This window comes from Anarrhichthys ocellatus, unplaced genomic scaffold, assembly GCF_004355925.1.
Source record: "Anarrhichthys ocellatus isolate YVR2014 unplaced genomic scaffold, GSC_Weel_1.0 scaffold1, whole genome shotgun sequence".
NCBI lineage: Eukaryota > Metazoa > Chordata > Actinopteri > Perciformes > Anarhichadidae > Anarrhichthys > Anarrhichthys ocellatus.
The window spans coordinates 4,898,903-4,911,991 of record NW_022280031.1 but is presented as its reverse complement, the minus strand read 5'-3'; the positions used below and the strand labels follow the sequence as shown (position 1 = coordinate 4,911,991).

At 39.7% G+C, this 13,089-nt stretch overlaps 1 protein-coding gene across 1 annotated transcript in view; it reads right to left on the bottom strand.

The window, feature by feature from the left end:
• Positions 1 to 762: 762 nt before the first annotated feature.
• The window catches only part of grm2b (glutamate receptor, metabotropic 2b), a 24,689-nt gene continuing 12,362 nt past the window's right edge, over positions 763 to 13,089 (bottom strand). The window contains exons 3-6 of the mRNA XM_031852267.1: positions 7,097 to 7,934; positions 5,524 to 6,587; positions 2,523 to 2,715; positions 763 to 1,431 (exon numbers count right to left, since the gene is read on the bottom strand). Of these exons, the coding sequence (XP_031708127.1) occupies positions 1,358 to 1,431; positions 2,523 to 2,715; positions 5,524 to 6,587; positions 7,097 to 7,934 (2,169 nt within the window). The 3' untranslated portion in view covers positions 763 to 1,357. The remainder of the gene's footprint in view (positions 1,432 to 2,522; positions 2,716 to 5,523; positions 6,588 to 7,096; positions 7,935 to 13,089) is intronic.

The following is a 13,089-nucleotide window of genomic DNA, read 5'->3' as shown; positions in this document are numbered from 1 at the left end:
GTGGAAATCCTTTAATTAGAAGAAGTGAATCATTAGCATAACCCAGATAATAGTGTTTTATTAGAGGCGATGATTAACATCATGAAGCCGGTTTAGTTTTGCACTTTCTTCAACATTCCAGTAGGTGTCCTCTTTGGCTTCGGTAGAAGTGTTCTTGTCCTTTTCACTCGTACAAATATTAATTATTCAATTGTTTGTACATATCTACTTTTACAGTTAAACATTTTGACAATCACCTTTCATTTAGTAAAAGTCACTCCTGGATGGGATGCAGGTTTCCTTAAGGTACATGTAACCCGTAAAAAACAGACCAGGCAGACAGTCGGCAGGTTGTTTAGAGATGGTTATTACAATTTAATATCAGGAAACTCCAATCAGTATAAAAGATGAAAAACCTGGGTGAATACATGTTATAGACACTACACATGTATAATTGCACATACTCAACTAATGGATACAGCAATAGTTATAGCTTTGACTACTGAGCACCGAATACAAGTCTGTAATAGAGCAGACCTAAACGTCATGCTACACCTGACGATAACTCAAACATCTTCAGCGGTTTGTTTTTTTTACTCATTGGAAGCAATACTATAAGTGGATTCAACTGAAGAAATTTTAAAGGAAGTTAATTTGGTTTTAAAGTAGGGGGAGGGGGGGTCAAACCTGTGCGCAAAAGCCGTTGTCTCTGAATAGCTGCATTTAGTTTGATAATAGTATCAAGAATTGCATGAGTGAACCCAAACAAAACAGTATTTAATCTTTTAATATTAAAAAACATTTTATTTCCATAAATTACAGGAAAGCACACACTGTTATACCAGTCTACAATAACACACCTCCTTTATATTGTCTATCTGCCTACTTTTCATCACGTTCACAAAGGTTAGTCACATATTTTGTAGAACAGAAGGGCTAAATGTATTTCATAGCTTTTTTTTTTTGTCAATGTCTACAACATTTGGATATATTCACAGCACTTTAAGGACAAGATAAGAACAGCCTTTTGTTTTGTATAACACTATTGCTTCACAACCACCCATTTGACAACAAGACTCTTTAGGACAAGGCACAGTGCATTTAATCACATCTATATCTGTAAACCAACGAGATCACAGAATAATAAATCTATACAAAAAGGCTTTACAATTGATACATACTGCTCGCTGTAGAAACATCACGTAGCTTTCACAGTTAAGAATGACCCTTTGCTGCTGTCAGTCAGTCTACCCAGACAGAGTTACCTCTCTGTAGCGTGTTGGATGGAATGGGGGCTCTGTTGTACACAGCCCTGTTTGATGGAGGGATGAGTAACGACGGGATGGTCTCTTGTGCTTAGAGAGGAAGCTTCTTTTTTTCACAAAGAGGACGTTGTAGAGTCCACCACCTCGCGGCCGTTACATACCGCTGGCACGTAGTTAGAGGCTGATCCTGGAAGAAGAATGTCAGAAGGACATTTTGAAATGTTAGCGAAAGTATGGAAATGACCAGACACAGATCTCTACAGGTCTATCTTGGTTAGGGTACAAAAATGTCAGTTTAAATGCTCTCAGTGAAAGCAACTACTAACTAATATATTTATATATATATATATATATATATAGTATTGTACTGAAGTAGAATTTTGAGTGCTTCTGTTTTATTTTACTTTATACTTCTAGTCCTCTTATTATTACACATTTACTGTATTTGACAGCTGCTTTGCTGGTTAAGACTACTTACAAAACATACGATCTCACCAGTATATTATGCAGTTACAACAGTACAATGATACTTACACATGAATGCATCTGTCACAATAATCCAGTATATTATATAACAATACAACAATCACAGAGGCAGTTTGTCTGCATAACACACACTTTTAAATGCAGGATTTTTACTTGTAATTGAGTATTTTTACATTGTTGTATTTCCACTTTTACTTCAGTAAAATGTCTAAATACTTCCACGTCATGGTTCTAAATCATTACATCAAAAGATCATTTTCAGATGACTAAGATGTCTTTAGTCAAGGCGAAGCAGTTAAACTAGCATTAACCCTTTAACTGCAAAGTTGTAACTTTTTGTGTCTGTGCTTATTTATAATGTTGCGCTGTGAATTAATCGTTGGTTTATTAATGAGCTTTAGATAAGACTTACTTATCCAACATGAAAATAAACATAATCACTGGATATGAATTGCTTAGCCACACTGACACAAAAACATTCAATATTGCCTGTTTCTACATTTTTGGTGGTGTTTTACAAAATATGAATGTTTCTTGTATTTCAAGTTGCAATTCTTTGTTTATTACATTCTAATTACTTATATCCTATTTTAGAAACCTGGACTCATGGTCCCAACACTGTTAAAGTGCAGTTGAAATTGCCCGAAAATATGCGATCATATTCAAAATTTGTGATGAAGTTTTCAGTCAGAAACATTCATTAACACAGATACCTTTGTGCTGGCGTTTACAATTTCTTCACAGTACTACAGAGAGCGATGAGTACTAGATATAGTGGAGGGATAGTAGTACCTTTAGAGTAGCTGGAGCTGGGAGCGGAGGCAGAAGCAGACACTGTGGCACTGAAGCGGTTGGCTGTGACTCTCAGTGAGGCCACGTTTTTCTGGGGCTGAAACAGGATGATGTGAACTTTGGGGGCGAAGAGGCAGCCGAGAACCACCGAACCACTCAGACTGACGGAGATGCACATGGTGGTGGTCTGCACCTGTGAGGAGACAGAGAGTGGGTGAAGATGAATATATCAGCTTGCACTTGGATTTCAACCTTTTGTGTTCAAAAGGACTAATGAAGTTTGTTCAAAGGCCACCTGGTCCCGGAACTCCCCTCTCTCTCTCTCTCTCTCGCTCTCTCTCTCTCTGTCTCTCTCTCTCTATCAAACTCACAGACACACACACACACACCTACACACACACACACCTGTTACTTCACTCCGGCCTTTGATCAAGTCAGTTCACTCAGTTTGATTAGTTTCTGGTGATTCTTAAATCTCTAATCCAATAAGTAAAATTCCCTCTTGTGGCTATTCCAAAATCATACAACCAATCACTCCCAAACCAATCATGATCTCCCTGTCAAATATACACTGTACACCTAATGAGCTCTACATCATCATTATATGTTCGATCATGTGCTTTATCGGTATTTGTTTGCTTTTAAATTAGCAAAATTGAGAGGATAAAATTGGCCCTAAGCTGTCGTATCGTGCAGTCATCAACAAAAACATAAATCTCTTGTGTGTGTGTGTGTGTGTGTGTGTGTGTGTGTGTGTGAGACGTTTTCAATTATGAATGTTAGCAATTCTAATTGTGTATTTGTATGTGCATGAATATGAGGGCAAGAAGAAGAATGTGGAATAAGCACAGCTGGCTGTCCTGGAATGTCAGGGCCTTGTTAGTCATATTTCAGCTGTTAATGTGAGCTGACTGCTGGGGTCATCTTCCAGAGCAGCCTCTCTTCCTACCCCACTGGTTACCCCTGCAGTCTAGGAACTTCTATTTGCAGAACCACAGCATGAAGTGAAATGCCTTCTAAACATACGGCCCCAACAACAACACTGCAGAAATATGCTAAGTCCTCATCAATTTAAATTCTAGACCAAACTGGTGAAAACACCGCCAAGACTGTGGGTAATATACTACGACACTTTTCTTTTGCCTGCAGCTCCTTATCTCTTTCAGCCATGAAGCTGTTTCCATTTAACAGTTCTTTATACAAATAATTATGAATCACCATTAGGACATACTGCAGCACCGTGCAAACCCATCAGAGTTCTTACTTTAGAACTGACAGCAAAGAGAAAGAGGTTACACTTTTACATGTATTCAATGCTCTGTGCCTTTTTACATCTTTTATTGTATTTGTAGGATTTGTTTGATGTCTTTCTTAAATAAATATCTTTATAGTTTTTCAACAGAAATTTGCATTTTAATTTGGGTACAACTGCATAATCAATTATTTTCACACTTTCCTTCGTCTATTATGATTCAGTATTGTAATTTACTGCAACTCCTCTAATCTATTCCATCTATTTAAAAATGAAGAATTTATGAATGAATGTATAACTAACCAGGATATAGTGCATATCAGGCATTGACTATTCTTACAGTGATAATGTTCATGTTTTGATCAAATAAGAAAATGAAATGGTTCAGATGAAGGAGAGTTGATATAATACAAGTTTCTGAACATTAGATAACATCTGTATCCATCTGTGAAACCTTGAGTTCATCATGATTCACTGGGCAACAAGGCTAGTCTCTCATTAGAATACTTCTGTGCTATCCAACCCGAATTTGAAATGTGGCAACTGAACTAACAGCCATTATTATTGGTGTCACACAGAACCAAAGCATCAAGGTTTCTGCTGCAGTGGCAAACCTCTCATCCTCTCAATTACTGCTGCTTCTTCAGTATAAAGCCGTATATTCTACAAAGATCGGCTGGTCTCAAAAATCCCACTGGGGATCGGGAAAGGTAAAGGTAAAGGTTCACGGTTTTGGTGCCGGGAAAGCTGATCACTACAGACATGAAAAGCCCCATGATGATACAAAGCTTGTGTGATCTAGACCTCCCCCCATCTGTTTGCAAAAAAAAAGGCCTTGTTGCACACCATGACCAAATGCTGTGACAGTAGCCTTGAGTCTGCCTAAGGCACCGGCACTCATAACTTACATGGTCTATCAGCTTTGTGCCTCGTTGTTTTGTCTTATTTGTCTTACTTTACGCAGCATGTATAAATACATTCATTTGTCCTACATTTTCTACTTGGGGAAAATAAAACGTATATATTCAAATTGTTGGCCTGCCGCAGCATCTCAAGCAAGTCCAGTAATAGTTATGCATATTCAGCCAATTTATTCAATGTCATAAATGAGATGCAGTGTAAATGCAGCATTTAACCTTTTTGCAAAGGCTGAAAGCTGCACAACGTTATTTCCTTGAGACAACTCTGCAGCAGATATGTCATATTTCCTCAGACTGTTACAGGAGGCAGTGCCACTAAATGGGCCAGCACTCCATGTCCCTGCTTACAATTATTTTTACTACAGGCCACAACACTACTTGGTGAGTTCACCATAGCGTCAGTTGTGATTTTAGAATATGATAACAACAACTGCAATAAATCTCCACAAATTATTTTGTGCACTTCAAATGTGTCATTAAGCATTTAGTAATGCCATGATTCTATGACTCAGTTTGAGTGTCATCAATTATTTCTATCTGTATATTCCAGCCTGATCTGTCTCCAGTGTCTTTGTTCTTGTCTTGAAAGATCCTTCAGCACACATGAAATGAAATCTCGCTCTTTCATGAGTCTGGGTGACGGTGATCAAATGGAATGTGAAAGTGACACCTTCTTCTTTAGGAATGATAAACACACTGGGGATGGTCATTTATAGACTTTGTGTACATTATTCCACAACAGTGGCCTTAAGAAGTTTCTAGAAATATAAATTATAATGATACTCATACTCAGTTGACATTATAAAAAAACATTTTCATAGATAGTTACCCTGTAGTCACTGGCAGTGACATAGAAGATGGGCTGAAAAGCGAGCCAGATGATGCAGGTGGTGTACATGGTGAAGCCGATGAACTTGGCCTCGTTGAAGTTTTCAGGGCACTTTCGCGTCTTGAATGCGTAGACGGTGCAGAGGATAATGAGGATGCAGTTGTAGGTGAGTGACATGAGCATGCTGGAGTCCCTGCTGCTGCACTTGAGGGTGACCACGTCTCTCCTCTCCGGGCCCACCTCCTTCCGAACTCCTGGCACCTCCACCAGCAGCCATATAACAGCCACCAACAACTGGCAGGAGATAAGAGCGCCGCAGATCGCTACCTGGGAGGCGGGGCTGATGAAGCGCGGCCGCTGGGCTCCATCCTTCACCCCGCTGAAGATGCGTGCGATACGGTTGGTCTTGGTTAGAAGAGCTGAGTAACACACAGCGAATGAGGTGCCCAGGCCTAGACGACGTAGGGTGCAAACTGCGGTGGACGGTTTGCCGATGTAGATGAATGTCATGAGGTAGCACATCAGCACTCCCAACAAGAGGATGTAAGAGAGTTCACGTCCACTTGCTTTAACCACAGGCGTCTCATTGTGCTTGAAGAACAGGCCCACTACCGACAGAGTACACAGTATACCGAGGCAGGAGATGGTGACTGGTCCAATGGCCCACGCATCCTCCCACCGGATATATTCTTCAGGAAGATCATAGCAGCCAGTCAAGTTAGCCAGAGGCCACTGACCGAAGCTACAGTCAGCACAGGTGAATGCATCCTGAAGGTACTGGTAGGGCTGACATGGGATACAGATCCAGCAGCACACATCTCCAGGCTGCATGCTCTTCACCTCGTTCTTCCTGCAGGGGTCACTGCACTGGGAGGTGGGTGGTACGAGGTCAGGCCACGGTACCAGGCTGGTGTTCAGGGTCAGGCTTTGGTCCCAGTAGCCAACCTTTCTGTAAACAAACTTTCCCTCTTCTTTGTGGTAATGAAAAATGTTGTAGCGGCTGATGCTGTCGCCAAAAGAGTCAAAGCGCACCATGTTCTGTGTGTCTACAGGTCTGAATGGAGCTGGTAGAAAAAAAATACAAAAAAAGGATAATAGAAAACAAAAAAGAGGAAACAATTGATTTTGTTACACGATTGTTCTGAAATGAATCATTGTTTTGAGTTGTCTAACTGAGTTGTGTGGAGTTGTGTATATATACAAAACTATATATGTGTTAAATATGTATAAATTCTGAAGTTGGCATTGACTAATGGTACATTCCATTATTTCAAACAACCAATTCCCAATATTCTCAGACTAATATGTTCTAGATAGGTTCCCCTCCCACTCATTCATCCAAGCTAAGTCATGAGCTATATTTGCTAATTGATTAATTACAAGTCCCCTTTCAGTGCTGCAGACAAAATCATTTGCTGTCTTAATCCAGTGGCATGCACATCCATTTGCCAATGAATTTAAATCCACTGTCAGCTATTTACAAACTATTTCACACGAAAAAGGCACATAAAACACAAGCATTCTTGTTATAGTGAACCTTTTTGTCTGAGTTTTCTTTCATTTCTGTGTTTACCTTCAAACTTGGTCTTCAAGATGAACTCCTTGTAGAACCTTTTGCCGTTACCTGGTTTCATGGCTTCACAGACCTTGGATGTGTTGGAGCATACAGCTTGCCTCATGTTGTGCAAAGCATAGGCCATGGCATAGACTGCATTTACCACAAACATGATCTTGGACTCCTGCTCAAAAAGTCCATCTCGGAGGCTGTGTTCACTGCAGCCTGGTTCCTGAAGGCTACAACCAAAGCGGTGCTCCCAGAACTCTTTGAACCACGGGTTCCTTGTGTTGGTGTACGGGTTCAGCTTGGTGAAGTAGTCTTCAAACTCTCTGATTGGGTAGGAGGCCAGCTCGATGGTGAAAGCCATGTCTGCTGCTGTCTCGCTGCCCCTCACCACACTCTCCTGTGCTCCCCATCCATCGCTGGCCACCCAGATGAAGGTTGCGTTCATGCGAGCAGCGGACACCAGCAGCTCACGGCCGTCTTCACTGCGAGTAAACAGGATGACCACCTTGGCGTTGGACTTCTGCTGCAGAGCGCGGATCACATTATCATAGCCCTGGCGGTTCATGGTGCGGCTTACCTTGGCTGAAGTGGCGATGCAGATTTGGCGAGTGCGAGCCTCCTGCTGGAAGGCGTCAATGCCAGTCTCACCATAGTCACCCTCTGATGCTACTGTCGACACGTAGGTCCAGTTGAAGTAACGCAGGATCTCTGCCATGGCCTTGGCCTGGTAGAAGTCAGGCGGTACAGTGCGGGCAAAGTAATCATAGCGGGTCTTGTCGCTGAGCTTTGAACTGGTGGAGGCATAGCTGATCTGAGGGATCTGGAACAATCGCAGGAGGTTGGCCACCTGGTGAAAGAGAGGACAAATATTTCATTAGGTCACTTTTATTGGATATAGTGTCATAGTATGGAGCAACATGAACGATGGAAGAAGCATGGCATGCATAATGGTCAAGAATCAATTCAAGGATTTTGTTGCTACATGGTAGGCATCTTAGTCACATAACACACGTTTTTTTATTATTATTTATTCTAAAAACATTGATTCTAAACACTTTAACAGAGTGATACAGTTGCAGATTCTTGTGCAGCTGGCAGGCAGGAACATTGATAATTGAATGTTACAACAATTATCTGGTTTAAATGGCATGACGATAGCCAACAACTGTGCTGCAGTAAGGTCATATTTTCCCTCAAGATGAAATTCACAATCTCAGAATGCACTGTCATTGTGATAAACGTCTTTAAAATTGACATCTTCAACAAAATGTTGCAATGCTACATTTCGAATCCCTCAAGTATTGTTAAACCTTTTTGCTTCTTAGCTTGTAGATATCCATCTGGTTGTAGGTGAAGTGGAGCCATGAAAGGGCAGAGCTGCTGTCTGATGTGCTTCAGCTCTGTGGCGGAGACTGGCGGTGGAAACAGCGACAATTCAATGTTCCTCTATCTCAAACTATTTGCTCTGTCAGGGATCCACATCACAAGCAGCTAATGCCACAAATCCCCTCCCAGAGAGTGTCAGATATCAATAGCAACAATGGCACAGAGATAAGAATTGTTTCCGGTTTTTTCGAGTTAAAGCCATTCTGTCAAGTCATTAAAGTCTCATAACAGATTCTGCCAGAAGTTATGATGCCCACAGCAACCCAGACATCCTTATTGATTTTATTCTGGAGATGATAGTTGGTGCTTCAACAGGGTTGGATGATAATCTTTGAGTGAAAACTCAGCAGCGAGGCATCCATGTTGGTCACAAGCCTGCATAAATGATAATGTTAGAGTATCATAAAATTATGGCAATTATTTTCCCACACTGCATTACAGAGCCAACTATAACAGAGAGCTGGTGAAAACTTGTCATTTTGCAGGATCCCTCATGGGGATGATTAGTGAATACCCATGAGCTTCACTATGACTACCTCCTCCCTCAGGGACCATTGTTTGCCGGGAGGCTTCCCAAAAAATTGCATCCCCGTGGATGTAATTGGAATCTTCCACAGTCACACTAAGTCCCATTAAAAGTATCGTTTTATGCTATATGTGCACTTGGAGCACAATTTTCTGCATGTAGTGCATACCCAGAACATACACAACTATTTTTTTTTAGGCATGCTAGTGGAATGGATCTAGCGGGGAAATGTCTCGGTCAGTCGATAGGTCCATAATTGTGGTAAAAAAAAACAGTTGGATAGATGTGGTACATTCATGTCTCCCCAAAGGTGAATTGTAACAACTTTCTTTTTTTTTTTGTCCAATATTTTGTTTAATGACCAAACCAATGACTCCTTTCAGCTTCATATGTATTCGCTAAATGACTTATGTTTGCTAAGACGCTAAACTTGCAAATATGTATCTTATCAAAGTTCAATCTATAGTATAATATAAGATATAAGATATAGTATAGTCTAAAAAGAAAAAGGATTTGAATATTAACAGGAAAAACTCAAGAACAGATGTTAAAATAAATCTCATTCAACTGTTATTTAACTGTTAAACTAAGATGGTGAGCGAATGCTCATTGTGAGCATTAGCATGCTGATGTTAGCATTTAGCTCAAAGAACGGCTGTGCCTTCAGTATACGTACAAACTCACAAAGCTGTATTTACTTTCTAGTTCCTTGCTTTTCTTGCATTGCTCTCTCTCTGATAGCTCAACTCCCTCCTCTGACACGTCTACATTTGTATCGCTATGGCCAGCCTTAATATAAAGTGAAGCATCTGTAAGCATGCATTACTGGACTGAGACAAACAGAGGAGACTACTTGGCATTGAATATGCAATGCCAACACACTCTGTTGAAATATACTGGCATTAACCCTGATCTGCAAGTGGCCGTGTGCTAAACCTCCTTAAGCTAAAACACCCCAAAGACAAGAGCCAGCAGAAAACACGGGCACAATACGAGTTCTTGAGAGGATGAATGAAGTAAATATGATGTATTTAGACAAGCCCACTGCACCCGGCAGTAGTCCTATCCACTGTTTATAGCAGAATACAGGGCAGAGGTCTCATCAAATTAGCCGCTGAGAGACGGGATTTATAGGGAACAGGACAAAAGCCCTGCAGTGACGGATTCATTTATGTTGCCTTGGATATATACAGTACTTTGTATGCAGCAGAGTATGAGCAGCCACAGCAAGTCAGTCACACTTGCATAGTAATAAGGTAGTTTCCTCTAGCAGGATTTTCAGACAGGCTTTTGGCCTTCATCAGTAGATTCTTGCAGAAGCTTGACAGCGCACCTTTCAGGACGTTACTGGAGTGTGTGACAGTAACCGTCTGTTCGTCGTCATGTGGTATTTCCCTCTCGCTCTCTCCATCGACAAGTCAGATAAGTACACAACCACAGTATTGACTCAGGCGTATCATACTGTAAATTTTCTCTCATTTCATGAAACGCCACAAACTCCAAACTTGCATTTTATTTCTTAATTAAGTCCCACCACTGTAGATGGTACAGTGTGCAAGCTTTGCAGACACTTTGACTGAGACTAATTCATTCAAGACTCCCACTAAGCTACATCATAGTCAGTGTAGAACAGTAGACTTTACTGTAACCTGAACACATCAAGACACAGCCCACTTTAGCTTGTTTGGATCACAACTGCACCAATTAGGTGCTCTTCACGGTCCACTGGTTTAAAATCCAAAAGAGGTTCCCAAATATGGCATGCTGTATCTTAGACCACAGTGTCTAAAATAATTCATGACAGAGGCATATTAACACCACAGCTTCCCTGTATAATAAGGTCTGATTGGATTTTAAGGCACTCTCTTGCATATATTTTTATGTTAACTACATAAAGTAATACTTTTTTTATATTATTACTCTGAATAATGTTAATTGGACATTTCTAGTGGCTCTGTGAAATAAAGTATGTACAACTACCGGTATACATAAAGAATATGCAAATAATTGCATTAATTAGATTAATGACCTCATTAGCATTAATGGTTATATCTAATACATCCTAATGATTATGAAAGTTAATTACGCAGTTAAGGTCTTGTTTTGGTTTTAGTATTAAGTAGGTTCATTAGTGAAACAGTGATTATTTTCTATGATGTTTCCTTATAAAGTAGAAGTTATGAATGTCTCCTTTCCTTCAGTGTTTCTTTAAATTCAAACTTTGCAATGTAGTGGGCAGTGATATAGAACATGCTCTTATAAACACAGTGCAGTCTTTGAATAATATTTCATACAATATTATTGTGCAACTGCAAAGTAAGTCATCATATGTCAAGAAGAAGAGTTTTGTTCATATCCATTAATGTCAGTGGCTTGTTTGGTCGACAGGGACTAAAGTCTAGTCCAAAATATTCAATATTCAGGTTTTGACCAAAGCATAAATAGATGGATATTGCACTATTATATTGCAGTTTATGTCATATTCTTCATGTTTAAAACATTAAAGTCCAGTAGTTGATCTGAGTGCAGAGCCAGTTTGTTAAGATATTCTATATCATATGCATGTGTCTTTTTACATTGTTATTCTGTGCTCATCTTAAATCTAATTTTGAGACAAGTGTAATGTGCGAGCAATATGTGTGACATCACTACAAGTTTAGAAACCAATTTTAGTCCAGTTTGCAACTGGTGAACATACAGAGACTAGACCTACTTACTAAGTGAAGTAGTCTTGTATCCAGCAGATTAACATTCTAAATGAAGGAAATTAGCATATTCACATTTCAGGATGAGGGAGAAGTAATGTAGTTTTAGGAATTTTCACATTTTCTCAACATACCAGACACAAATTATGATTCAAAGCAGCATTTTCTTCAATATCTTAAACATGACTGGAGGGGATCTTTAAATTAAAAAGAGGCGTTTATTCGTGCACCAAGCAAGAAAACATTTACGAGGATCCCATTTATAGTTGCCTTAGCTCTCTCCCTCACTTTTAGCACCGGATTTACACTTCTCTATGTCCCCTCTGTGACACAAGCTTCCAAGAAATGTTTTACATGAAGAACAGCCCATGCATGATCAATATATAATGTGTGCTTAATGTTTACAGCGTGCAGTTTAGTTTAGGTCTACAGTCATCGCACTTTCCTGTCAATCTTTACAGCAATATCTAAACATGTCAAAGAAGGTGGACTGCATTGAGCTCTGATATTTCAAGGACAATGGGAATTAGAGAGTATAGTGATACTGGTGTCTAGCTTTGGGACAAGCTAATGAATATGGTATATTTGTGTCAACATCTGTTCAGTCAACATTGTTATAATATAATCAATAGACTGCATGCAAATCCCATTTTAAAGTTCCTCGTCTACAGATCTTAAAACTTATGAATCCATAAGCTGTAGCTGAGTCTGAAGATATGATGAGTGCAAGATGCACCACGAGGAGCAGTATTATAGGATTCCAGGCATTAAGGGAAGATATGAGACAGCTGGAACATGGGCAATCTCTTACTCATGTGTCTGTCATGATTCTTTTGACATGGAAAGTCCATCTGTATGTCCCCGAGGCCCCTGTCAAGCTGAGCCCTACAGTAGATACAGTAGATGGCATGCAGAGTGAAAGTTCAGTACACTGCCACTTACCAAAGTTTCAGAAATACAAGTTATGCATAATAGTTATGATGCACATCGCTACTAATTTGGTATACTGTATTTGAATTGAAATCTGACTGCTGACATTTAACAGCAAAAACGTAATCACAAAAACAAATGTCCTGTGTGAACCATGGGGTGTTAAGTAAATCATATACTGTGCACATGTAACGACAGTGCAAACAAGGTGCATTGACCAAAACTGAACCACAGCATGTGTTTATTGATGGTTGCTGAAGACAAATTCAATGAAGTACACTCTAGTTAAAATGGAGTTTAACTAATTTAACAATCTCAATGTTTGTTCTCAGTGTAGTTCATTTAAAATGCCATTTAATTCCAAAATGAAACACAGATGTTGTACAACCAGCAGCCCAAATTATATACATATATATATATATATATATATATATATATATATATATATATATATA